Here is a 27,494-nt window from a genome sequence, read left to right as displayed (position 1 = left end):
GAAGCCGAACCACCACCTGCCAAACCCTCCCACCTTCCTCTTCCTCTCCTCCTCCTCCTCCTTCTCCGGCTGGAAACAGGAGCCGGCGTCCGGGCCAAGCAATGTATTGATCTGTTTGCTTGTTCTCCGGCGGATCCTCCATGCGTCAGCCCCGGGAATGGATCAGGAATCCGGTGCGGCGTCCGCGGGGAGTTTCATCCCCCTGAACGAACACGAGCAGAGGTATTACTCAGGTCTCCACGGTCTGTGCCAGGCGGACACTTCAGGAAAACTGTCGTCCGGCAAAGTGGCGGAGCTGTTCAAGGCGTCTCAGCTGCCTGCGGAGTCCCTGCATAAAGTGAGTGTCTGCGCCTGCCTGGTCATCACATGTTACCCAGGGTGAAGCTGCGGCTGCTGCTGCTGCTGCCGCTGCCCAAAGCTCACAGATCTGCAGGAGACACCGAGCAGAGACTCACGGATCAGTCTGAGGTCTGCTTTGTGTGATAATGAGGCGCATTTTGATGGTAGAGCTGCTTCCTGATGCTGTGAGAGGCACAGAGGAGTCACACACCTCCTCGTCTTTGAGCCTTCTGTCACACAGGAAGCCTCCTCACAGCTCTGCATATGTCTCCTCAGCACATCAGTCTAGTCTGCTGCTCCTTACTACAGACATTATACTCAGCTTCAAGCTTTTAGTTCTGGTTTGCAGTCAGTCGGTTTACTATTGTGGTCCAAGGAATTTCTGTGAAGATGTTGGTGTCACTTGACTGTAAGAGTAAGGGTTGTAGAAGGTTCTCTTTTAAAGGCGCACACCAGTGGTTTTGCAATTTCAGTCTATTTACTACACTTCCACCTAACAGGACTCTTTCTTGATTGACTGTTCATCTGATGGCCTTCATAAGACAAACTGCAGATTTTAAAGTTAGCTTCATAGTCATAGGCTTTTAGTTCTGATTTGCTATTGTGATCCAAGGAATTCCAGATTAGGTTTGCATTAGAGCTGCTGCTGGTACCGATAAGACGATAAGAGTTAGGTCTCTAAAATGTGTTTTTAAAGGACCACACCAGTGGTTTTCAGATTTAAACCCATTTACTACACTTACACGGCAGAGATTCTTCCTTTAACCTTCTGGTTAAAGATGACAGATTTTTTCATTTGAAGTGTTGTTGGTGTTGTTATCACATGACAGTAAGAGTCAGGTTTACAAAAGCTTCTCTTTTAAAGGACCACATCAGTGTTTTTCTCAGTTTTAGTCCATTTACTACACTTACACCTAACAGGACTCTTTCTTGATTGACTGTTGGTTTGACGGCCTTTATAAGAGAAATTGAAGAGTTCATTTACAAAAACAGATAACTCCATCTTCACAAACCTTCAGATACCCCTTTCCCATCGTCTACCTGAGACAATATCGATCAAACTTAAGTTGTCTCTATTGTTGTCATGTGATTTCTGCTGCGTCTAATCCACTCAACTTCAGTTTGAACGATATTATCTCAAGCAAACAACAAAAAAAATAAGTTTTCTGAAAATCTACAAAAATGGAGTTATCTGTTTTTGTAGAGTTTTAGTTCTGATTTGCAATGAGACTGTTTCCTATTGTGATCCAAGGAATTTCAGATTAGGTTTGCATGAGAGCTGCTGTTGGTACCACCTGACGATAAGAGTTAAGTTATTAAAATCTGTTTTTAAAGGAACACATTAGTGGTTTCTGCAATTTACGCCCATTTATTACACTTAACACGACAGTGATTGTTTTAAATAGTGGTTAAGCTTTCAGTCACTCCCTTGAATAACTGATGGGCTGTTTTTATAGTCTGTTGGACTTCATAAGAGAGATTTTAGATATTGTAATGAGGCTTAAGGTTACGCTTTTTGTTGTGATTTGTATTGAACCTGTTTACCGTTGAATTTCTGATTTGTGGAGGTTTGCATTAGAACCGTTGCTGGTGTTGATACCACATACGAATAAGAGTTAGATTAACTAATACTTCCCTTTTTAAAGGACCACACCAGCAGTTTTGCAGTTTTAACCCATTCACTGCATTTAGCATGACAGTGATTATTTTCAGTAGCAATTACACTTTTGTCACTTTCTTGATTAACTGGTTTTTAACTGTTCATATGTTCTGTTGGTCCTTAGAACAGAAATTACAGATCAGTTTTTAAGTATTTCTGTTGTGTGCAGGTTTGCATTAGCGCTGATGCTGCTGCGGCCTGACCTGGTTAGTTTCTGGTGACTAGCATTTCTAGAACTAGAATTGAGCAAGATGCTGCAGACTTTTTTGACTTCATGACTTTTTCCACTTGCGTGAAGTTTGTGCTATAATTTATGATGGTGCCACTGTTCAAGTATAATTAAAGAGTCACTTTAGGCATGCAAACAAGCAAGTTACAGTTGCGTTGTTAGTGTGAGCTAATGCTGTGCAAACTTTTCTACTCATACAGACTAAGGCTGAACGATTTATGATGGAGCAGTCCTGCTTGATGTATCACCAGAAGTGTGATCGTCACAGTAGGAGAGCGGCATGAATTTGTAGAACCATTGACCCAACAGTATAAACCGTGGCTCAGACATGGTGCATGATACATCCTAAATTGTAACCTTTGAAATTTGATAATTACATTGTTTGAAATTGCAGTTTCAGTTTAAAATTGATCAATTGTTCAGCTCTGACAGATAACATGTTTACTGTGATGGAATCTACAACCTGAGTCTGCTGATGTTTGTATGGTACATAAACGAATAGAAGTCAATAGATGCCTGGAGCAGCAAGAAAAATACATTAAAATATCTACAAGTAAAACTACAGAATTTTTAAAAAATACCAAAAATAAATACATAGTGTACATAGTTTGTAGTTAAGGAGCGAGCACTGATGTGATTCTTTAGGTTTTAATCCTCTACTTTAATCACTAAGTCTTTCAAAATCTTTTCAGAAAGAAAGAGAGTCGAATTGAAACCAGGCAAAACTAAACAACATGGTACCATTTCTTTTTCTCTTTGCAAGTTATAAACTATGATTTAAGCTTTGATACCAAACATGCTTGACAGAAAACTTATTAGCAGTGGCAGCATTGAACTGTTTTGGCTCCAACATGGAACTACCAAGTCATTTTGCTGACCCATCACAAGAATATATAAACACATTTTTCCAGCTCAGATGAACACAGCAGGTCGCTGCCTCCGTTCAGGCCACCCTCTGTCCCAAGAGGTCGGCTCCCAGCAATGGCAGCCTATTGTGTGTCTGTGTGGGTGTCAGGAAGTTTGGCATTGAGCTGCGCTTCCTTCCTGTCCGGCCTGGATCGCCGCCACCACTCGGAGGTGATTGACACACAGTCTTGTGAGCTGTGTTTGGAGCTGCTGCAGGATGCCTGCAGGATCACTCCTGGAGTCTGTCCTGACTTCTAGGTCACCATGTCACACAGAATCACAGAATCGTATATTTCCTCTCAGTTTTATGATGGGTTAGATGTTATGTTGTGATTTGGACTTTTTTAAGTTTTGCTGTTAATACCCTGTGATGTTTCTCAAAACAAGGACGTTTTCCAACATGTGTTGTATGTGGAGGTGTGTTTTACTGACTCATGTTTTCACAGTGAGCAGATTTACAGAGGAAGGATCCTGTTGTTTAACCTGTGTTTACAGCAGATAAGTGGAAAAACATGACACTTCCTCCTGCTGCAGTGAAATCAGTTGGTGAGCTCATTACAATGACATGCACAGACGTTGGGTCACGCTGCTACTGACTGAGATCATTTTCACTGCTAACTATGCAAATGATCCGCCATATTGTTTTACAATGGGAGCATGATCACAGCCACAGCAGCCATTCTGAATACACAGGCTTTCGTTTGGAGTTTTTCCTGTGATACAGATCAAGTCACAACCCGGAACTTGTAGTAATTACCTGGAATTACAGTACAAATATGTGAATTTTGTCGTCAGGTTGTAGTTGAAGTGTTCAGTATGTGTTTGTGCTCCGAGGCATGTTCACTGATGTGTTGATGGATGTGGCTGCCAAACCTGTCTGGTTGCATGAGGTGTCGGACTGCGTGGCGGCGTTGTTGTGACATCTCGGTTTGGTGGTAAAAGTGTTGCTTGCAGTGCTGGAAGAAGGTGAAAATACTCCAAGTCTTGCATTCATACTTCTAGTTGTTATCAATGAAATGTACTAATAGTATCAAACGTAAAAATATGTGTTTACTCAGCTAGCCTGCGCATTTCCTGTGGGGTTTGGCCTTAGGGGTGTTCAGTGCTCAATCAGATTAGGACCTGGGGAGTTTGGAGGTCTGGTCAACACCTTAAGCTCTTGGTCATGTTCCTGAGCAGTTTTTGTAGTGTTGCGACGGTCATTGTCCTGCTGGTGGAGGCGGGTGGAGGGCATGGTCTGCAGCAATGTTTAGGTAGGCGGTACATGTCAAAGAACCAAAGGTTTCCCAACAGAGCACTGTATAGTAATGAGATGATCAGTATCACCCACTGTATATATTTAATATTGCAGCTGATCAGTGTGTTTGTAGTTTGTAGTTTAGTCGTCTCACTTTGCCAGCCAATTCTGCACATAATGGTCTGACTGCACCTCACTATCATTTTGCTATATGAGGAGAATAAAAAACACACTGACTTGTTTATATTTCTTTAAACCAATCACAGTCATCGTGGGGGTCCCTAAAAATAGCGACGAGTGGAATTGTTTTGGTGGAACATTTGCATGCAGGGAGACGAGCACTGTGATTAAAATGGATAATCCACCAACTAGATTAAAAAAAAAAATAGCAGCACTGCCTTACTGCACGATTCAAATCCTCTGCCAAACTTTCATTTTCATTGTGGTAGATTGCTGCTAAGAGCTTGTTGTTGTTTCCCATAGCGAAGAAAATGGAAAGTAGCACGTGAAGAAAGTCGATGGAAATGAGCAGCCAGTGGTGGACTTATCCCTGCATCCGATATCTAAACAGTCAGACCAATGTTTAGTGCAGTATTTCTTAAACTATAGGACTCAGATCCCTCCAAAGGGTCAAAGGGTAAATCAGAGCATGGATGCTTCCTGTCTAATTTTTGCTTTTGAGGAAAAATAATGGACATTTTTTTACTTTTTTGGACCTGAAGCAGTTACCTCAGTAAGAATTGGGTGGAACTGCTGACAACTGGGAACCACTGGTTTAATCTTTGACAATGAAATGTTTTATGCAATTATCGTGTGGTTTTTAATTTAAAAGCACAATGTTAAAAGCAACCATAACTATATATTTCACATATATAGAACATACATCTCTCTGAATAGGAGTGGGGTACACAATTACACACCACTGATGGGGTCCAACATTTGCTCAAACACGCAATAGGAATTTCAGTCTTGGTTGAATTAACGAAATTCTTAAATTCACATTACAGCAGTGACTATTTTCCGTGGTAGTATAATGTGATGTGTTAAACAGAAAATTCTGCTGCAAAATTCAAAAATGGGAAGCGTGTGAGACAGTCTGCCTACTACAGTAACATCTCTAAATCAGATTTTCTCATTCTCAACAAGGCACATGATTCACTGGTGACATTATGTGCGCTGAAATGTGTTTGGCAGTTTTCCATCTTCCTTAAATAACTTTTCCCCTCAGGCCGTAGATCTGACCTGTCAGTCTGGCTCCTCCGGGCCTTCACCGTTGGCCCTGAAAAAATCCCCAACATCAATCTTTCTCCAGTGACCTCGGGCGCACTCAGCAACACTGCAGACCTGACCTCCACTGTCTGCTCAGCCTCTCATGAGACTGCGGTTGTTTTGGATGTCCTGTCCCTGTGAAAGCTGTTGAATGAATACAATGCAGGTCAAGCAGAAGTAATGTCTCATAAGGCAATATGAGCCACATGCACTCAACCGGCCCCTCAACCTCATTAGACAATAAGTATTAGCAGCACTCCTGTCATTTCATATTTCATAAACACATACCAGCCAGTGTTTACTAAAAAAAAAGAGTCTTTATGTGGGTTTGCATAATATTACGCTCTAGTGGTTCGCTTAAAAGGAGATTTTTGGATTTTCTGTGTTTATGAAAAACTTTCTAGTGTTAGATAACTAGTGGTAATCCTTTGTTTCCACAAGAAAATGAAGTCTGGAATCTGTCAGTCACTCCTTTGTGACTTGTGCTGAAAAGACTTTATTTAGCAGAATGTCTTGTTCCATATAAGCCTTTTTGTAATGATGATGGAAGTCAGTGTTGTCTTGTTAAGATGCAGGAAGTGTCATATATAGAATTTGGAAAATGAACTCGGATATAATGTAAAGAACAAATATCTTACCAATACCTCCTTTAGTGTAAATACCGTACAGTTTAAAGCTACCGCCACAAGCTACTTAACTTAGTCTGTGATCCCACAATGTGATGTTTGTCTCCACGCTGGGTTTTGTAGAGATCAAACGAAAGAGATACAGTAAAATGTGGCCCTTGTTAGCTTCTTTATACAATGCTGATAGGTGGTAGGTACCTGGGAATAAAGCCATGCTACCTGCACTGCCACTGGTAGAAAAGATACAAAACTATTCTTTAATATCTTTAATATTGATTATTTTATATACACTCGGCTGAAAAACTACAGTAAAAGCAACAGGACTGTGGTCAACCAAAGAAAGTCTTGGTCAAGTGAAATTGTACCCACATTATGTCTGCATTGTGTAAATGGACCACAGAGCGCTGAGTGCACTCTGCCTAAACTGATTCACCCAATTCAATCATAAATATACATTAAAAGCTACAACTGGCAGTACATTAAATCATTTTAATCTGGTTATTTTATATGAAAATATCAACAGACTCTGAGCTGACCAACATGGAAGCGCGCACCCGTTCGTTAGCACAAATACAGAACTATTGCTCTAATTTTGGTTAATTAATAAACATTTGGTTGAAAAATGACAGTGTGAAAGCAGCATGCTGTGGTTTCAAGGTCAATATAAAGTCATGCTATCTGATTCCTCTGTTTTTGCATTGAGGTAAGCTAATCAGCTGTCGGTGGTTAGCATTGCTAGTATGAAAATGGAACTATCTCTGTAATAAAGATTTCTTGATTGGCTAGTTAATTAATTAGTTATTATCACTTGGTCATGTGAAAGCAGCAGACTGTGGTTTTGAAAGAGCTAACTAAGTGGTTTTAAGTTAGCTAACTGCTAGTGGTTCGCATAGTTCACACAAATGTGAAACTATGTCTATACTATTGGTTAATTAATTGCTAGTTCACTAACTGTTTGAAGACTAAAATGTAAATGCAACACAAACCGATTTTAAAGGAGTTTTTCAGTCTCTATTTTTTCCTAAAAATCCATACATTTATACATGTAAGGGGTAGAGTAAGGCTAACTGTTTCTCTCTGTCTTTATGCTAAGCTAACAGTTAATGTTTACCTTGAAGAACTAAGGTCTAAAAGCAAAAAGCTCTGATTTTACAGAGAAAACAAAGCCATGCTAGCTGTTTCTCTATTTCCAGTCTTGATGCTAGCTAAGCTAAGCTAAGCTGTGGCTAACCTGGTGGGAGCTTCAGAGCTTTCAGTTTTCTCATTTAAGTCTCAACAAGAGAGCAAATATACGTATTGTTTAAAGTACGATTTACGGAAAAATATGGTTTCAATAGTGCTAATGTTTGAGTTGATATTATCTTTGTATGCCTAATCTTAGACAAATGGGTTGATGGGCAAATTACCCATCAGGTTTGTAGCAAAGAAGTACTGGTTAGTTTCTTCTGGGAATTTAGGAAAAATGGTCTGAAGGCTGTGTGTGGGCATAGGATATCAAACATCATGACACAAAGGGATTACTGTCTGTCTCACTATTACATTTGAGATCCACAGAAGAGGTCATGTTCCCATCTAAATTCACTTCTAAACAGTTTTAGTGTTAAAGAACCTGTTCTTTTCTGCCAAAAGGCAAGTTATTTCAGTTACATTTCTGGGATTTCTGTTCTTGATTGTCCCACATAATCCTAATCTTCTTTGCTCCCCCTAAAGCGGTCATTGTACCTCCAATCAAAAGGGTACAGGATAAACAGATCCCACTGTGCTGCTTATCCCTTACATACTGTTTCTTCCATCTTTATACTGTTAGTTGAGCACATAATTTTGTACCACACATTATCTTGATCAGGGTGTGAAATAATCACATGCTTGAGGCCTGGATGGACAGTGTTTCTGAAGAAAAGGAGAACACTGCAGGCAGTATGAAAGATGAGATGTATCAGAGAAGCGGATTATTAGAAATAAGTAATAAAGTCAGAATGTTGCAAACATTGTTTCAGGCATATTTGGGTTTATTAGTAAAATGATAGTCTATACTCTTATAATTAGAGATTCAACTGGTTTGAATGTATAGCCCACACTTGTTCCCTCTTTAATAGTTATTCTGATATTCTGTCTTCTTCAGGTGACTGAGGTGTGTGGAGCAAAACGTCTGGGTTACTTCGGTACTCCTCAGTTCTACGTGGCCCTGAAGCTGCTCGCAGCCGCCCAGTCTGGTCTGCCCATCCGCCTGGAGAGTGTAACAGCCAGTAAGTCTGCTGCTCAGGGAGGAGGCGTCTTATGAGAGCAAAAGGGGATCAGGAGATTATCTTAACATGGCAGGATTTGGTCTAATCTGGATGAAAGGGGAGTCGCGTGGAAAGGGCTAAGTGGGTTTGCCCTTATTACATGAACGCACAATCAGTCGCACCCCGACCAACGAGAAAATCTGTTTTCTTCATGGTACCACATAGCTGGATGGATTATGAAAAGAAGTATGTTCAGAGGGTCATGTTTACTGGAGTGTGAAGGAGCAGCTCACCTCAGTTGAATAAGACATGTAAAGACGCTCATCCCGACTAATTCCCTCATTCTAATTCTAGCCGTATCAAAGGTCATTAGGCAGGAAGCTGCTGATCAGACAAAACTTTAAAACCAGACTTTTAAAAAATATATAATAGTTTCAAGGGAAATAAACAATCTATTGTGGTAAACAAGAATTAAAAAGTATCCTCATATTGTCTTTGCAGATCTACCTCTGCCCAGATTTGTTGGGCTTATAAATGAACCAGAGGTGCGATATCCAGCCGTCCCTCCCAGCATCGATGCTCAGGGGGCTCAGTGTGGATCAGCTCCCGGTTCTGTCTCCTGGACTCCAGCGGAGAGGAGCACCTTCAGACACCTGGAGGCCAATGCAGACAAAAAGGTGATCCGGGGACAAACATTTTAGTCCCATGAAAAACATCACGCGTGAACTGCCATCTGAGATTTAAATAGTTTTGAGCTTCATGTATTGATCACTTTTACAGATATGATAGGGCAGTTGTGTGGTGTGGCCACATTCTAGTCAGCAATAGTCACAGCAGATTATTTCTGCCAGAGCAGAAATACCACATTGATCAGAGATTAGAAAAGAATGACAAGCCTCCATCAGGGTGTCAAATCAAACCTAAACCAGATGTGTGTGCCATGCCAAGTTGTCCTGTATTAACTCAAGAAGCAAAGGAGGAACATGATCATCACAGTTGCATGACTAATGACTTTTCTGACCACAGCTTGGCAGGAGGGACAAAATTTGACATTAATATCATGAATTAGTCGTATTAGAACCAGTGTAAAACCACAGACATCAGCCACAACAATGAAACACTGTTTAAATGATGGATGAAGTGACAATCATTCATAATCTCAAGGGGTGGATTATATTGAAATGCAAGTGAGCACTCAGCTCTTGAAGTTGATATGTTAGAAGCAGGACAGATGGCCAGATGTAAGGATCTGAGCGATTCTGACAAGGACCAAATTGTGATGTGGCTAGACGACTACATCAGAGCATGTCCCAAACGGCAGGTCTTGTGGGCTGTTCTTGGTAAGCAGTGTTTAGTATCTAAAGTTGGTAAGCCAGCAACGGAGTCATGGGCACCATTGATGCATGTGGTTGCATAAATCCTGAAAACTGTATGTTGGCTATAATAAACAACACATAGAACATCTCAGCCATAAACTGTATAAAAGATGGATGTAGCAACCGGCCCTAAAAAATGAAGCCAACCCGGAAGTGTCAAAAACCTGCAATATCACTATGGCCGCTAGCTGCTGGCTCCAAAAAGCCCTGGCTCCCATAGACTTGAATTGGAAAAGAAGTGATCACAGATCACGAAATACCGCATTCCTACAGCTCAGGATTTTTTTCTTATTAGTTTTCATAGTCAAATTCAGAGATCAGGTGGCCAATCTGAAAATAAATCAATACAGAATTTTTTTTTAAAAATCGTCAAAATTTTGCAGGGCAAGGGGCGTGGCTGCTTTGATTGACAGTCGGCAGCAACGATGCAGACGAAGCAAGCAGAAGGCAGTAAATGTGGGCGGGCAGAGAGGGCCTGCCTCTCAATCCGTCTGACCAATCGCTGCTCCTATGGCTCCGCCCCCCTCCGACGATTTTTGTGTCACTGGCTCCAAAAATCCAAGATGTCAACCAGGAAGTAGCAAAACCCTGGCTTCATTTTCTCAGTGCAGAAACCAACGGGTGACGTCACGGCAGCTACGTCCATCTTTTATACAGTCTATGATCTCAGCTTGCTGCATGTGGAGCTACATAGCTGCAAACCAATCAGAGTGCCCATGTCTACAATGGAGATCTGAGCGTCTGAACTTGGCTAGTGACAGATGACCCTCATCAGATCTCACTGCAGTCTCACTGTCAAGTTAGTTGGAGGTCTTCCAGCACCTTGTTCTAGGAGTAACTTGGAGTAAACACATATAACATATATACTGTTTTATGTATGTGAAATAAAAAATATTTCAATACTGTCCCTTTGTTGAAAGGAGCCTTGGTCTCCACCACGATCACCGTGTAGTTCTCCACCTCGCTCTCCACTGACCTACCGCAGCTACCCATACTCCAAGCAGAGAAATGGGGTTGACTCTCAGATCGGTAAGACAGTTTTCACTCTTAAACCATTACTATGACTCGCTTTCATTAGGAATCATAGATGCAGTTAAATTAAAAAGATGTGGCAGTGAGTGTAGTAGTAAACATTTTGCTGAATCTGTGACACCTGTTCATTCCTCCAAACTCTGATTCCTACTTTTCTGTCTCCTGCTCCTTTTGATCTGTGAGTCTGTCATTCTGTCGGATCACATTTTTCAGGGACGTAATCAGCAGGAAATCACTGCATGTCAGTCTCAGGTTTCTCATCCAGCAAAGCTGTGTTTTTCTCCTCTACCCTGCAGCCTATGAAAGCAAACATTCCTCGCGGCCGATCGTTCAGCTGGAGCAGCACTCCTCGCCCAGCAACTACGGGACCAAACCCACTGTGGAGCAGCAGGCCATGGCTCGGGTACGGCCAGATTTTCTTAAATTTATATTTGTCATTTATATTATGCTACATCTTACTCTGAGTTTCTGTCTGCTCAGGCTTCTTCAGTAGAGAGGCTCGATCAGCAGGGTCTGGTGGACTACACTGACGACGACCCCTGGAGGATCACAGAGGAACAGCTGGATTATTACACTAATCAATTCAAAACCCTGCAGCCTGACCTGGGGGCTCTGATCCTGGGTATGCACACCCCACCACCTGCACCTGTTTTTAGACTGAAAATCATGCTATCAAACTGTTGTCCCCCTGTTACATTTTTCCAGGAGCGGTAGCAAAGAACTTCTTCACAAAATCCAAGCTCCCAATACCGGAGCTCTCTCACATTTGGTAAGTGCTGACTCATTGTGTTGTGTGTCCTTGTTCTGTTCTGGTGTCAGTTGGGTGCTCAGCATGCCTGCTGAGGCAGACAGAGGCCTCAGTTTTAAAGTGAAAACCTCTACTGTACTTCTCATTCCTAAACAAGGTTGCACCACAGTAATATTTTGAATAGCTTTAGGCCTCATGTGAACGTACACAGGTATTTTTTTAAAAAAGGGTTTTCCTACTTTGTTCACAAAAAAGTGTCTAGCCACATGGAATCACAAAAAGTGCTGTCAAGATTATGCAAAAACAGCAGCTGGTGATGTAACCGTTACCCTAAAGCCTGAAAAAAGCTATTACCAGCCCCAGGAGGCTGCCAGTAAGTCGTAGTGCATATGAGGACTGATTCTAACACGTTTGTTTCCTCAGTATAGTGGAAGAGTAACATGTAAAATGTCACGGTAGACTTCACATCATTCTTGCTATGTCCACTACTGCACATAATCACTTAATGTGAATAAAGGAGATAACACCAGACACTCATCACAAGCCAAAAACTCATTTTTTCCCAGTCTACATGTCAGTACAGCAAAGAGAAACTCTGTATGTCTCTTTACAATGGAAGGACTTTTCCAACATGTCCATATTGAGAGACCTAAATCGCATGTAGCCAAAATACCAAAGTGCATAGAAATAGCTGTGTTTTTAATAATATCCATATATGCATGAAAAGGCCCTTATTGTAAGAAAAAAGGTGACTCAGTAAATTTTAATTGGAAATGACATCACTGGACTCTTTTAAATATGCAAACTGTTCTTCACAATATTAAAGGAATACTGTCATATTTTGGAAAAAGGCTTTGCTTTCTTATAGAGTTGGATGACAAAATGAACGTCACTTTTATGTCTTTATGCTAAATACAACACTACAGCTGGTTAGCTTAGACTAGCACAAAGACCAGAAACATGTCGAAAGCTGACCTGGTTCACTCCAAAGGAAACAAAATCCACTCACTGCTACAGTGTTTAATTTAAACACTGTACTTTACCTACAAATTAAACCACGGAGGAACAGTGTAACTAACAAGCTGTTTCTCCCTGTTTTCTTTCTGTATGCAAACTTCAGTTGTTTGTTTGTTTACCTTCAAATGAATGTCAAACTATTTGTGTTGACAAAACTATGTTCACCTACACAGCTAATAGTTTATATAGGCTGTGATTTAGTAATTTAAAAAAAAAAAAAATGGGAGGAATAAAATTCCACTTTTAGGCTGTTGTTCACAGTCAGCATAGTTTGACATTTTAGGAATTCGGCTTAGCTTAGTTCAGTTTAGCATAGCTTAGCCTAGCATAAAAGGTAACTCCTGGCAGTTACCTTAGCTTGGCACAAATATCAAACCTTTCTTTTAATGTTAAAAACAGCACATTTACTCATGTCCTCTCTGTTGATGTGATTATATGCCGTGGTTTAGCTTTCATTGACAATAAATATTGAATTTAAGCAAATCTATAAACCTAAAACATGTCAGTTCATACTTGCTCATTGCTAATACAGTGTCATGTTTAAGAGATTAATTAAAATTTTGGTCACACTTTATTTTAATGGACTTCAGAATTGATATATTTGAAGTTATTAAAAAGTTTCACAGAAGAAAAACAAAATTATATTTGGCAAATTATCAAAGTGTGAGTAGATTGTTGCTAAAGGAACTCTGGAAAATTGCTAAATGTATTTGTGAGTCCCAGGCAGGTCAACTGAAAATGGAGATACTATGTGAAAAATTTGCATTTGAATCGTATGTTATATAAATCCTTTTAATCTTTAAATTGCTCTTTTCTTTCAAGCAAATTCCTATTTTTCTTGGAATTTATATCAAATGACTTATGATTTTTTTAATAACATCATTATTGGCAGTCTTAATGAAACCGTCATGTTATTCTAGAAGCTTCAGCTAAAAAGAAGCTGGACTTCTCTTCAAGACAGTTCATCTCTCATCCAAGATGCTTGTTCAGTTCTAAGTTTTAACTCAGTTCGAACTGAACAAGCCTCTTGGATGAGAGGTAAAATGTTAAAGGGAAGTCCGGTTTGTTTTTTCACTGAAGTTTCATGTAGTTGTCATAACTTTAAAGCTCCACTCGCAGATGTTGCAGATATTCTTCATCTTTCTAACTAATTTTTCAAGGGAGTTGAGTGATGTGGATAGAGATGGAGCTCTCACTTTCTCTGAGTTCTGCACAGCCTTTCACTTGATTGTGGCGCGCAAGAATGGTTACCCTCTTCCAGAGAGCCTTCCTCCAACCCTGCGGCCGGGGTTCATGCAGTCTGAAGAGGACATACCCGACACTCCTGAGGTAACGAGACACAAGCAGAAAGATTCATTTTTGTCGTTTATTTTATGAATCTTGATTCATAAGTGAGCTGTTTGTACTGTGTGCTTCCTTTGGCAGAGTGCAGAGCCTTTAATTGTATTTGAGGATACAGAACCAAGGCCCAGTCAGATGGTGAGACAAATCTTCAGATACTCTGCCAGTTTTTAAAAACGCTAATGTGGAGTCCCTCTGTGGTCCCTGTAGGGGGCACTAATAAACTGAACATGAGACGGACTAGCTTAGTCCGAGAGCATTGGACTCACATCTACATGTTGAGCTTGGAGCAAAAGCGAACACTTCCTGAAACGCTCTACATGCGTTACATTATTTCAGTCTTTACAGGCAGTGATGGTGTGTTGTGTATGTTTGTTTAGGATCGAGGCATTATAGAGAGACTCCAGCCAGGCTTGACCACAATCACACAAGATGTGAAAGAGGAATCCAGTAAACAAGGTAAAACACTACTGTAGAAATACTTTTTAAAAATTATATTTGAGCAAATAGTACAAAGCTTTTTTATATTTAAAAGCAAAATGCAAAACTAGTGCACCTTTTCTTGAGTGCACTAGGCACTAAAAGATCTTTCAGTACTCTTTTTCACTGTCCTTCTGTTTTTTATCTACAAACAGAAGGTATCAATAAAGCAGCACATACAAATAATCAAAATCAATATACAAAGTCTTCATACTGCTTTTGCAGTCTGTGCACATATGAAAGAAATGGACAAAAACTAATTCTATACCTGCTATCCCACACAACCCTGAAAAAAATATAAGAAACAGTGAGGAAATGGTAAGACACATTGTTATTTTAAAATAATAAAATTACTCTCTGCTCTCCCAGTTTATACGTCACTACAGTAAAACACATTCACACGATGTACCACCATTACTTTATTAAAAATTGTGCAAGCTGAAGTCATGCACTCTTCATGTAGTCATTTCTGTGGCTGATTTCCTTCTTTCTGTTTCTGCAGATTCAAGTGTGCAGAGGGCAGGGACTCAAGAGAAACAGAGGCTACAACTTGGTGCTTTTCCTGCGAGACCAGGTGATACTAAAACTCCTTTTAACGTGGGAAAATGAGGATTATTTCTCTGCTTTGTAGTACATCTGTATAAGTCATGCGTTTCAGATAGTATTGAGGTACCACAAATACCTTGACACTCTAGGTACTTAAACCACATTAGGAACCTTTCTTCTGTTGTGAAACTGCCTGGTTATTTGAAATGTGCTTTAGCTGAGACTGTAGCATGTCTTTTCAGGAACAGATGCACTTTGAAAGCACATGGCAGTCATATTTTGGTAATTAAAGTATCTGCAACAATGGCACCGATGATTATGTGTTGTGTAGATTGAGCTGCTTTACACAAGTGAAATTACAGTTTGTGGATAACAGGAAGTGCTGCTTCTCATTTACAACCGCTCAAACAAGAGCGAAACTCTGACACACCTTTGTTTACTGTATCCTCTCTCACAGAACCACCTCAAGATCTGGACCCACAAATGAGGACAAAAACTAGACCAAGGTGAAGATTACTCTGCTTCCAACACACAAATGAATTAAATAATGTCCCCTAAACCCGTGATGCTCATTAATCATTATTGTTGCCACCTATGTGACCTACCGCCAGGTCCTACTCCAGCACTTCTATCGAAGATGCCATGAAGAAGGCAGAAGAGCCTCCCACCCCTCCTCCGCGACCACAGAAAACCCACTCCAGGGCCTCCTCGCTGGACCTCAACAAGCTCTTCCAGCAGGGTGCAGGTCCAGGTACAATCAGCAACCACGGTTTCACATAGATTTTCCAAAAATATGAGTCTTTTTTTAACACAGATGTTGAGAGCATAAGCAGCTGGAAGCAAACAAGTTACTGTGTTTTGATGATGACACTTCTCCTTTTACGGGAAGACAAAAGCAGAAATGGAGATGGGTGGTTTTTATTGCTCAGTAAGGAAGGTGAGAGGCTGACATTGTGGGTGGTATGTTTGTGTTTGGAGTGAAACCTGAAGTGCAACATCCTTTGTGTAACTTGTGTAAACTTTCTCTTTGTGCATTTTAGGGGTAAAAAGTGGCTGGCTGCTGCCTCCTCCAGCCCTCCCTCCCAGACCATCAACCTCACAGGTAAGTCTTGTTCGATTACAGATTTTAGCCGCAGCAGTCAGTGCTAATTATAGCCAGCGAACAAAGCTTTTGTTGTTCCTCTGACCTCTGACAGTTTAAACGTCTCATAAATTAACGATGAAACACAGCTTTGGTTAATGAGTACCTTGCACCTCTCTTGTCAGGTTTCTCATTTTATCAACGTTTCAGAGGTGCCTCCCCCGAATAAAGTACAGCAGCCGAACTTTGCCGACTTCAGTCACTTCAGAGAAGAGGTGAGCCTAAAACGTTACGAATTCCCTCCTTGATTTGTCTCAGTCGGAACTTGCAAATGTAGCAAGGAGCAGCACAAATTGTCTCAGCGAAAAAGGAAATAATAAAGCAGGCATACTCAAAATTGCATTCTCGAAATGTCAGCGTTTTCCACTGCAGTCTTTTCCATCTCAGATGTTGCACTGTAAATGTGTCACAGAGGTCGTGTTTGACAAATATACAAGCCTCTATTTCAAGGCACAAAGAAACTCAAAGGTTATGACATCGGTGTACATCAAAGTCTGGGGTTTTGTGGACCGCGAGCAAATGAAGACATCTAGGATTTATTTATGGCTTGAGCAACATGTCGCACATCCAGTTGCAACTTTGGTATCCACAGCAATGTACACCAGTATCCTGTTACACCACACAGTAACCAGTGCATGTTTAACCGCACACTGATGAATATTCTAAACATTGTAAAGGTTGTTAGACAGTAATCTCACACAGAATATACTTCTATATCATCGAGCCTGAAGGAGGTATCTTCCAGCAAATTATGTTCAATTAAATGTAGCACATAAATTATTCAAGTTCTTCTGTGAAACCATATGTTTAGCATTTTTTGCCTTTTCATAGCTTCATCCACTCAGGAGAAGTACTTCTCTTTCTGTGATTTCTGCTCTGTATGAGAACCTTTAACATTTCCTCTTTTCCCAGTGGGGAGTCTAATCTAGGAAGCATGGGCAAGCACCATATTAGGAAGTCTCCTCGCCTGGTTAATGCCCTTCAGAACTGACATCATAGTGCTTCAACCTACACAACATGTGCTGCTTCTTAAACGGCACTTACATATTTTCATTTATTATCATATCAGCTATGAGGGCTGCTCAATTATGACAAAAATCATAATCCCTGTTTATCAACATTTTGGTCACTATTGAAATCATGTTTTTTTTTTTTGTTCTGATTCTTCTTTGACAATGAGAACAAAATGCATTTACACAACTTAACGTAAGGTTAATTGGTTTATTGCTGTTCAACGTTGAATCATGGTCAATTTATCATTTTTTGTCAAGAATTTACAAAAAATATCCTCATTCATTTTAAAGTGGAAACAGCTTGACTTTTTGGCTAGAATTAACCGGAAAAAAAGACTCTTTTGTGCCAAAGTAAAATGCCATTTCCTTTGAAAACCTGACAGAGCTTGAGCAGTTTTACATAGAAAAATGCAGTAAAAGTACATTTCTAGATGTACAAGGCTGATTGAGACCCAACCACATGGACTCAATGCTGTATATGTGGTATTTGTAAATAATATATTTTTAATTAATTGACATTACTTTGTAGAAATCTCTTTTCACTTTGACATGAAAGAGTCTTTTTTGTGAAATCCTATCAAAAAAGCCAAATTAAATTGACCCAATTCAGTCCTTGAAAAGCAACACAACTGAAAAACTTCCAAGGGGGATGAATGACTGAATCTATTCGCTTCAATCAGTTTTGTGCCCAGTAGGCATACTACATGACCCTGGGACAGACATTAATTGGACAAAATTTCCCAGAAATGCAGGTGAAAAAAATCCCCATTTCCCATTTTCAAAGGGTTTGTATTGACACAGCTTTGCACAGTGTTTGTTTGTCGTCTTAGGAGACAGAGTGAAGCTTTGTGACTCCAACCTTCTGGCATTTATTTGACAAACCAGATGTAGTTTTGAGGTTAAAGAGCACAGCAGCTCCTAATTCAGACCGACTCAATCCAACCTCCCTCCTCCGGTGTCATCCGTTTCGTACCTCCTGTGCTGTCTTTGTTATCGCTTGTGGTTAAGGCGACCTTCCACTGCTCTCACTCTGCTCTTGTATCCATTACTTCCTCCTTCCCATCGCTGCTGGCTCTGCAGTATCACCATGTCTCGTTCTCCTTACACGATGTTTTACTTAATTAAAACCAGCCACACGTGATGATCCCAAAGGTATCTGTACCCTGCATGTATATTTTTCACTTAGTAAGACAAACAGAAACTCATACCAGCCCAAACCCCTCAGAGGGACGTTCTACATGAGTGAACTATAGGTGTCGTTAAAAATAACTTCCTTTACATAAAATATGTTGGTCCGGAGGTAAAGGTGAATATTTGATACTAAGTTTTGCAGAGGGCTCCTGGGAGTAGTTAGAGCCAGCAGCTGTAAATATACACTGTTCTTTGTTGGTTCATTTCATTAAGTTTTTATTTAAGTATTATTATTTAAGAAAAGAGCAAAGTGTAGTAGGAGCTTATGACTTCACTTATATCAGCTCCACTTTGTTACTTTACTTTATCTAACGTCACTCAAATTCACTCCAGTTCACTTTATTTCATCTACCTCCCTTCATTTCACTTTCACATTAACTTCACCTAGCTTTGCTTAACTTAACTTTGCTTAACCTCTCTTAATTTTCTCTCTCTCTTAACCTCACCTCTCTTCCCTTCACTTAACTTCATTTTTTTTCTCTACATCATTTAAATTCACTGAAACCATTTTTGCATACAGTCATTTTCCCTTCTCCAGTTTTTTTTTTTTTTTTTTAACCTTGTTATCATATTTTTTTTTTTTTTTTTTTTAACCTTGTTATCATATCCGTATGTCGTTTTTTGCTAGAAGAAATAAGCAGTCAGTCCCATGGCTGAGTATTTCCCCCTTAAAGCTGCAGTGTACTGATGACTGGCTCATAAATACAGATTCAGACTTCGGGGGTCTCATATGTGACAAACCTAAAGAACCGATCCTGTCAGCTCACAGGGTGGAGTTTTTTGTGTCTTTATTCTTCTTCAGAATCAGTTTCTGGTTTGAAATTGTATTGTTGAATTACTCCAATTTTACAACTTGTCATTGAGTAGCATAGAGTTGTTTCACAGTGTTTGAACAGAGTCGTGGTTGAGCTGGTGTGCTCGAGCTGCAGCGAGCAGCAGAGGGGTGGTGGAGACTTCATAGATTCACAACAGTGTGGAGTTACATCTAAGCCATTTTAAAGTAGTAGGAGATTATTTTCACACAGTAAAGCATCTAAATATGGAATTTTGATGAGTTTTTAAGAGGTGATATAGTGACCAAAAAAGGGACATTAGACCCACTTTGCTCTTATTTTACATCACTTACCTTCCTTTATGTCACTTTGCTTCACATTTCCAAACCACAAACCTTCATCGTGACCGCAGCAGGGTTAATGTGAAGTGCAGCTGAGACACTGCTGCCATGTCTTCTTTGTGTATTCTAAATCTTTGTTGTTTTTTTTCCCCAAAGCACAGCAGAATTGAAATCGTGTATCTGTCAGTGCAACTATCATCCATGCTTTCCAAGGCCCGCTGTCTCCTCCTGAGAGAGGAGAGAGTCAGCATCCATCCATCGCAGAAGCTAATACATTCAGACAAAAAGCCAGACAGAGCCAAAGTTGTCTGTTTTCCCTTCCTCTGGTGTATTTTCAAGCTTCTCTCATTGCAAACACAAATCACCACACAGAATTGTAGTGTCTGTAGCTACTTCAATTTGACCTGGCCTCTTTTCGCTGGTTATTGTTCTTATTATTCCAGTCACACTAGGCTAGTTGTAGAAAGCCATTCCTCACCAAGCCTTGGTGACAGTGATGGCACTTCTTGCATAATAGCAGCCTTCACCCTGCTGGAGTGAAACAGCCATGACCTGCAGCTGACGTGACCACACAGACAGCTAATGGGCTCTTGTGGTTCATTGCCACTGTAATAGCTACTACAGTGCCTTTTAAAAGTTTCCATGCTGCGGTTGTGTCGAACATCCAGTGAATTTCAGTGCCATTTGGTAACGTTTCTCAGCAAAATGCATTTTTAGTCTTCATGGGTACAAATTAAAGCGAGGGCCTGTTTAAACCATCAGGAAAACCAAAGCATCTCTGCTGCCACCACAATGGAGAGAGCAGCCCTTAGAAATTAATGGATCAAATTTACTAAATACAACATTAACAGATGGGAAAACGTTGTGAGAACCTACAGAAGGTGCCCTCAACCTTTACATCAACTAAGCTTGCATTCTTGCTGTGAGCCAAAATTCAGACTTTTCACTGTGAAGGGCCCATCCTCACACTTTTGCACTGTTAACCTCTCTGCTGAATGAGCACAGGTGTTGAAGCATTAAAGTTTATGTCTGGAGGAGAATAACGACTGAAATTCAGCAAGGAGATGCAATAAAATGAAGGAAATCCATCGTAGCTGCCTCTGAGCAGGCAAAAAGTAGTGTCTGGAGAGCACTACATTGTGGTCCCTGCAGAGAAGCAGCTGATTTATCTACGGTTCGGCAGATGCATTTCATCCTCCCTCTTTATAGCAGTTCCCTCATGTCATTTATTCTCATCATGACATCAACACTCTTCTCTTCGTAGGAGGGAATCTTTTAAGCTACGTTTTGAGCTAACTTTTAGGGGCATTTAAATTTTGCTTTCTCCTTTTGTTTGTGTTGCAGGAGGAGAGCAGCATGAAACCTGAAGAGCAGAGTCCACGCTCCAGATTTGGACCAAGTACTGAAGACTTGACGAATCAGTCAAAACAGGTCAGAACTGCTGACAGACAAGACATGCAAGAGCTCTGCTGCTCAAGTTTCTCTGTGTCTGTGGCGATGAGCTGTCAAACTTTGTCTCGTGTTTACTTCTCAGGACATCATCGGCTCTTCTCACAGTCAGGCGCCACAGAAGCCAGTTCGCAGGAAATATCACCCAGAGAGCCAAAACCTGGAGACTGCACCTCCACCTGCCACGTCATTCCCTCCCGCTGCCAAAACTACCCAGAAGTCAGTCAAACATTTAACTCTTGACATTTTTTGGTTTAATCGTGTTGAATTTGATGATGGATTTCATTGTGCTGCGGTAACTACAGCAAATAGCAGCGACTGAAAGGTGGCCAGGAAAGGTGACTTGTGTCAGAGCTGGTATAATTCATATTTGTGTCAGCAATGAATCAAAAGACTACATGTAATTTGGAAGCAGTCGCTCGCAGTGATAAACCCACAGAGATTGATCGCTCCGTGAAGCCTTTCATGTCTTCGCACCGGCACAGCCTTGGCTGGAGGCATAAGGCTCTTCTCATTTCTCTATTTTGTGCCACTTCGTCTCCTCCGTCCTCCTGCCTGTGACCCAGAAATGTAACTTAGCGCGCCATTTTGAAGGATGTCTGAATAGCTGAAATGCATCTCGGAGAGAGAAAGCTCACCAGAGGAGCTGTGAGCGAGGAGGCACACTTTTAAGACTATAAGAGGCACAGCTGGAATATACAAACCATTGTGGCAGCAGGATGACTGTATATCGTACAGCATAATATCACACCATCATAATACATGCCACTTCATTTGTATCGTGCTCTTTTGTGTGTGTTTTATACCTCACAGCATGTGTTAAATTAAAGAAAAAAAAGTATGACATTCTTGTCACATATGAATTTGTTTAAAAGTAAATCTATACTGTAAGCAGTCATTAACACTGTTATACTTGTCTGACAAATATCATAAAACACAGCAGCAGGCTGTAACAGCAGCTTTAAAGCAGCTTCTGTTTAAAGCAAGAAGGTCTCATTTAGTAAATGTTTGTTGCCTCGACTCTCTCCTCATGAATCTTCCTCAGCTTCTGCATTTGCATCTCAGACAGGAAGGATTAAGATATGAGGAGAGGAGGAAAGGAAATTAATCAAGGATATAGAAACTGAGAGATTACAAAAGAGGAATATGTTTTGGGGACATCCATCTGTCCCAGTTTTGAAATCTTTTCGAATGCCCAGAGAAAATGTCTTCAAATTGACACAAACGTTAACTTGGACTGATTAGATATTGGGGGTCAAAGGTCAGTGAGATCTCACAAAATGTGTTTTGGTAGAAACTCCAAAATTCAAAGTTTTACACAAATGTCCAATGGGATAAAATGATTAAGTTGTGGCATTTTATATCCAAAAAAACCAAATAGCGAGTCTGTGTTGACATAGATGTAAAATGAAATTTGATTGTTTGGCAGCAGCACACAAACACACCTTTAAGTTTTTGTTTCAATCTCTGACTTACTCATTTGCAATTTTTTTGTGCATTTCTTTCAAGGAAAAGGGTCCAAAAACTCACCACCAGTGACAGATAAACTAAGTTAGCAGCAGCCTCGTGGACCTGTGAAAAGATTGGTTGCTGATGTCGTCAAAAAACTGACTCAGGAGCAGGGACAGGCAAGCCAAGCAGGGACAACAGTAGAGTGCATGTTTCATGTACATTCTGGTCAACAAAACCATGAATCCACCCAGATGCTTGTGATGCACAAATAAACCACTGTCTGCTAGCATGTCAGCCATATAAACCTAATGAGATGTCGGTCTTTACAGCTCGTTGCGCCGCCCCCAAGTGGCCAAAAATATCAATTAGCTCAATGAACTTCTTACACACTCCACAGTGATCGTAAAACACACGAAACACACCCAGCGAGAGGAATTCACCAAACATTAAGGCGCACCCTAACTCACCATAATGACTCCAGCATGTGTGCTTCTGTCTCCTCGTTGACCAGACAGATCACTGAAACTGTCAGTGCAGTGGAAGGCGGCTATCAATAAGCGTAGGCTCCAAGCAATCACTCGTTGATTGATGTAAAGCTGCAAGGATCTTTGTATTGACCTTTTAATGTGTGCTGTCTCCGAGTGACGCAGTCCCGTCTGAGAGTTTGTTCATTTTAATTAACAGACGATAAGAAGGAAGGAAACTGAGATTTCACACGTGTCTTGTACTTTTTAGTGTTTGTCTTCCTAAACAATGAATTTAAAAGCTAAATTAACATTCTTTCAGGCTTCTGTCCAAACAGAAGAGGGAAATCCAGATGGCGATCCGTAAGAACAAGGAAACCAACGCAGTGCTTACGCGCCTCAATAGCGAGCTCCAGCAGCAGCTTAAGGTGAGTTCATTTTCTATTCCTTAGAGGACAACACAGTTTGTGCACAGTGCTTTAGTAAAGGAGTGTGTGTCCATCCATCTGTGTGAACCTTCTGCCCTCCACCCCCTCCGGGACACCGAAATGCGAAAACCAGCCCCGCAGCTCATAGAAACCTCATCTAAAAGGTTGCATACTAGACACACAAAGTGCAGTTTAAAATCTGACAGGTCAATCAAACAACACTGCATTCTAGCCACGAGAGCATGGTGGTGTTCGTGTTAACGCTGTTTTCCAAAAGCCCTCGATTGTGTGTCAGAAGTTGAATTGTGCTCATTTGCAACTGACAGCAAATGCTCCCGCCGGTCCAACTTGGTGAAAAGCCCCAAGCTCAACTGTCTGCTCCCCGACCCATCACTCATAGCTGAACTAATGGCAAAGACTTGGCTGTTTGCATTGGGGATCTGCCTGTGGCGCTCGCACTCACATTTGGAGCACATGCTGCATGCCTGTCATTCTCCTCGTAAATGATCCAGGAGCGAAACCTTCACGCTCACATGCAGTGCTTTTATAGCTTCAATACAACAGAGAATAAAGAATTTTTTTTTTTTTAAAAGAAGAGAACTGGCAACAAATGACCTATTTTGCTGCCATTCTCAAATATGATCCAAACAGGCTATTTGATTTCACAGATTTCAAGGTTTTCTAATCCTATTCTTCTCTTTGTATAAGGTCATGTGGGATGATATTTATTCCTTCTAATTCTGCTGCTCCCTCAAAGCATCTGTGGAATTCTGCAGAGAAAGGCATATGTGTCTTTATATAGACTCAAGCCTTGTTGAAATACCAAACAGCCACTGGCATCCACAACTGTCTTCTTCGAAATAGAGCCTGGGCTGGTCAGGCATCCAAATACAACAGGGTGTGTGAGTGTAGAGAAGAGGCTGGATGGAAAACCAAGAGCTCTGTCTTGACTTTGCACGGAGACAGTTCAAGAAAATCTTAATGAAATCTCCATCGATAAAAAAAACAAAAAACTAAACAGACATTTTGGTATCTATTACAGCCTGGGTTTTTACTTATCCCAAACTTGAAAAGTATTTGTAAATATTCCAAAACGTCTGTTACTTTCAATGAAGTTTCAATTCAAAGCTGCTGAGAGGGGAGATGTTCAGAGAAGATAAATTGGCAATTACTGACCTTTCTAATTATATTTAGCACTGATAGTCATAATGCTGTGCCAGTGGGGGACAGTAACTAAGTACATCCACTCAAGTTCTGTACTTGACTACAGTTTTGCAGAGACTTTACTGGAGTATTTCCATATAATGCAACTTTACACTTCCGCTCCAGCATATTTCAAAGGGAAGTATTGCACTTTCTGCTTCACTACATGTATCTGACAGCTTTACTTACTTTTAAGATAAAGATTTTACAAAACGGAAAACATACCAAGCTTTTAAAATGAAATTTAATTAAACTAGAGGGTTCCAACATTTTTGACTTCTTCCAAAAAGCAGTGTGTAATCAAGGTCAAACTTCAGATGTCTGAGTTGTTTACAGCTCTGCCAAATAGTGATTTTTCACTCTCACATGGTTTCATTTCAGTAAAATTCCAGTGACAAAATACATCTCAGCGAAAATCAAGGATTAAAGGAAGAGTCAAAAAAGTGAAAACAGATTTGTGTATCAGAGCTTTCCTTTTTGCCGTACCCATTAATCATGTGATGCCCTCTTAGATGCGTCTGCTTCCTTTGTATATGAAACTGGACATAAAGTAGTTCAAAGTACAACAGTAACATGCTGCTGACACGCTGATGCTTCGGTAGTAACGATATAATGATGTCATATAATAATATATATATAAATGTCAGTCAGGGGAACCAAATCAGCCATTTGACTTCAAAGCTTTTACGACATTTTTATGCCCAGACTTAACCTGCTTTTACTCCAGTAGGATTTTTCATGGAGGACTTTTATTTGTGATGGAGTATTTTTACACCGTTGTATTCCATACCAGGCAGAATTTTCCGTTTCACTGCAGGCCACTTGCTATGAAATTTACAGAACCCTTTTCAATTTTGCTCCTTCTACTGCCAACCTCAGGCCAGAATGTCAGCTTTTCATTCACAGTGCTGCCTAATCCAATGAGCACATTGTCAAATATATATTCAGTTTAGCAGTGACCTTTTCTCTAGTGCAGTGCGAGGGGTGATGCTGGAGCATATCCATCTATCAATGTCGTATATGTTCCACATGCACATCATAATCTATCCCACGTGAGGTGGCAGACTGAGCCAACCTTGTGACCTTAAATGTTTAAGCCCTACCACTGTAAAACCTCTGAGAATAGATCTGTTCATACCTTCATATTTTGGGGTGCACTCAACACCAGGGGCCATTTCAGGGGATTAATCTTATTACAGACTATTGTTGCCATAGCAAGCAGGCCGTCGGCTTGAGTCTGCTGCTGTGCTAACATGGCACTGGACGTTCCCCAGGGGGCTACTTATTATCGTCGCTCCCCGCTGTGCTGAGCTTTGTGCTTTCTTGTGAGGAGCGACAAGGTCAGGACCCAGATTCTAAATATTAATGCTGAACATATTCTACGTTTGTGTAATCTATTGCACATTTTTGCTGACTGAACGGACCCTGCAGCTTTTCCCGTAAGGCTACTTATAGGGCAAATTGTACAATTTTAGTCATAGCTCCTGTAAAATTTACATAACAGCTGAATCTTTGTGCAGCACGTGTGGTGATGTAATGAACATTGTAGCCTTTTGGGGCCGCTAGCAGAGGTTTAACCTTGTTCTCAGCTGTCATCGCCATGGCAAAACAAAGCAAATAATGTTATAACCGCCCGAGGGGCATCTCTTGCTCAGACTGCAGTGATCAGAGGTCGTGTTTTCTTTTGGTCGGCTGCAGGTGGTTCACCAGGAGAGAGTCACCTTGGAGTCCCAGCTGGAGCTCCTGCGGCCTCTGGCCTCGACGTGACTGAGCCTGAGGTCTGGCTAGGGTCGAGTTACCAGTCCTGCACCGGCAAGCATCGGTTTCTCTCTTTAACATGAATGTTTGAGCCAAGATACAGAAAGTTGCTGTCTTTTGTCATGAATACAAAATAAATGTAAAAGGGCTTGACCCAACAAGCAGGGATGTTACTTATCTTCAATTAACAGCTCCAGTCCCACATCACATGTTACTTTTAAGGATGAACCTTGCGTTGTTGTTTTTTTTTTTTTTTTAATCACTGTGTCATATGAACATGTAAAATATCATGTTTTTCATTGTGACATTCTAACTTATTTTTGATCTACTGTTAGTTTCTCTCATAAATCCTCTATTGTTTACAACACGTGTAACAGTTTGCACACATATCTCCATGACTGATAAATGTTTGTTGTGTGGAAATCGTCGAAACTGAAATCCTCCCAGTTTTTATATACATGTGTATCCACATACATGGTCTAAAGCAAGTGATGGTGCTACAGATTACTGTTTCAATCTTATATTTTTTGCACTTGAAGAGAAACAAAAAACAAACGAAAATGCACATACGCAAAGTTGTACTTAAAGTTAGAAAACGCCACATTAGATGTGAGCTGACTTTGATTTAGCAAAGCATTTTAAACCCTGAACGCAAAATGAAAGACTGTAGCAGTGACACATGTGGTCATTAAGACACTGAAGAATGTTGAGACTTCTGACACTGGATTTGTATGAAATATGTACATTTTACTTGAAAAGTTGCTTCATCTTTAACTTAAGCACTGTCTGTTTAAAATGATTTTTTTAATCTGAATTTCTTGTCTGAACAGCATCCCTAAAGTCATAATTATTTTACTGATATTCAAGTTTGAAAAAAAAATGAAAAAAAGGTTATGGTAAACTTTTTAAAAAAGGAAAATAAATGAGCACAATATTCCTCATGTTTTGCAGGATAGATTTCAAAATGTCTGATTAAGCAGATGTGGTTTGGATTTTATCTATGCAGAGATGCGGTGCTGCTTAAGCTTGCTTTAGACCATTTTTTCCACACAATTGATCGGTCATGATCGTGACGACGACAACGTGGTTGGAATACATGATGGCATGCCTGAAACTGCATGTGAGCATTGGACTGTAAATTAACCTGACGTTGTGCACAATTGATCTCTGGGTTGAAGACGGTAATCAAACTAATCAATAAAGTTGTCTATTTTTATTGCTTGGTTCTTTCTTTTTTTTTACTGTTTCAC

General features: G+C 40.5%; 1 protein-coding gene across 1 annotated transcript; it reads left to right on the top strand.

Annotated features, from left to right (window-relative positions):
- On the top strand, positions 1 to 27,460 carry reps2 (RALBP1 associated Eps domain containing 2). Its single transcript, XM_008298748.1, has 19 exons — positions 1 to 337; positions 8,389 to 8,512; positions 8,993 to 9,168; positions 10,788 to 10,896; positions 11,196 to 11,302; positions 11,380 to 11,521; positions 11,605 to 11,668; positions 13,825 to 13,993; positions 14,090 to 14,143; positions 14,386 to 14,464; positions 14,988 to 15,059; positions 15,489 to 15,537; positions 15,643 to 15,782; positions 16,072 to 16,133; positions 16,298 to 16,387; positions 20,835 to 20,921; positions 21,025 to 21,158; positions 23,178 to 23,283; positions 26,185 to 27,460. The coding sequence occupies exons 1-19, from the start codon at positions 158 to 160 to the stop codon at positions 26,251 to 26,253; spliced, it is 2,013 nt and encodes a 670-aa protein (XP_008296970.1). The 5' UTR covers positions 1 to 157; the 3' UTR covers positions 26,254 to 27,460.
- The last annotated feature ends 34 nt before the right edge of the window (positions 27,461 to 27,494 follow it).

Source organism: Stegastes partitus, unplaced genomic scaffold (assembly GCF_000690725.1).
Source record: "Stegastes partitus isolate 25-593 unplaced genomic scaffold, Stegastes_partitus-1.0.2 Scaffold30, whole genome shotgun sequence".
Classification (NCBI taxonomy): Eukaryota; Metazoa; Chordata; class Actinopteri; family Pomacentridae; genus Stegastes; species Stegastes partitus.
The sequence above is the reverse complement of the archived record's forward strand: the minus strand, read 5'-3'. Positions and strand labels throughout refer to the sequence as shown.

Excerpts from the sequence above, each read along its gene's own strand:
- reps2 (XM_008298748.1), top strand. The coding sequence starts at position 158 with ATGGATCAGGAATCCGGTGCGGCGTCCGCGGGGAGTTTCATCCCCCTG. Across the intron at positions 13,994-14,089 it reads ACATACCCGACACTCCTGAG|AGTGCAGAGCCTTTAATTGT; the intron begins GTAACGAGACAC and ends TTCCTTTGGCAG. Across the intron at positions 20,922-21,024 it reads TGACGAATCAGTCAAAACAG|GACATCATCGGCTCTTCTCA; the intron begins GTCAGAACTGCT and ends TTTACTTCTCAG.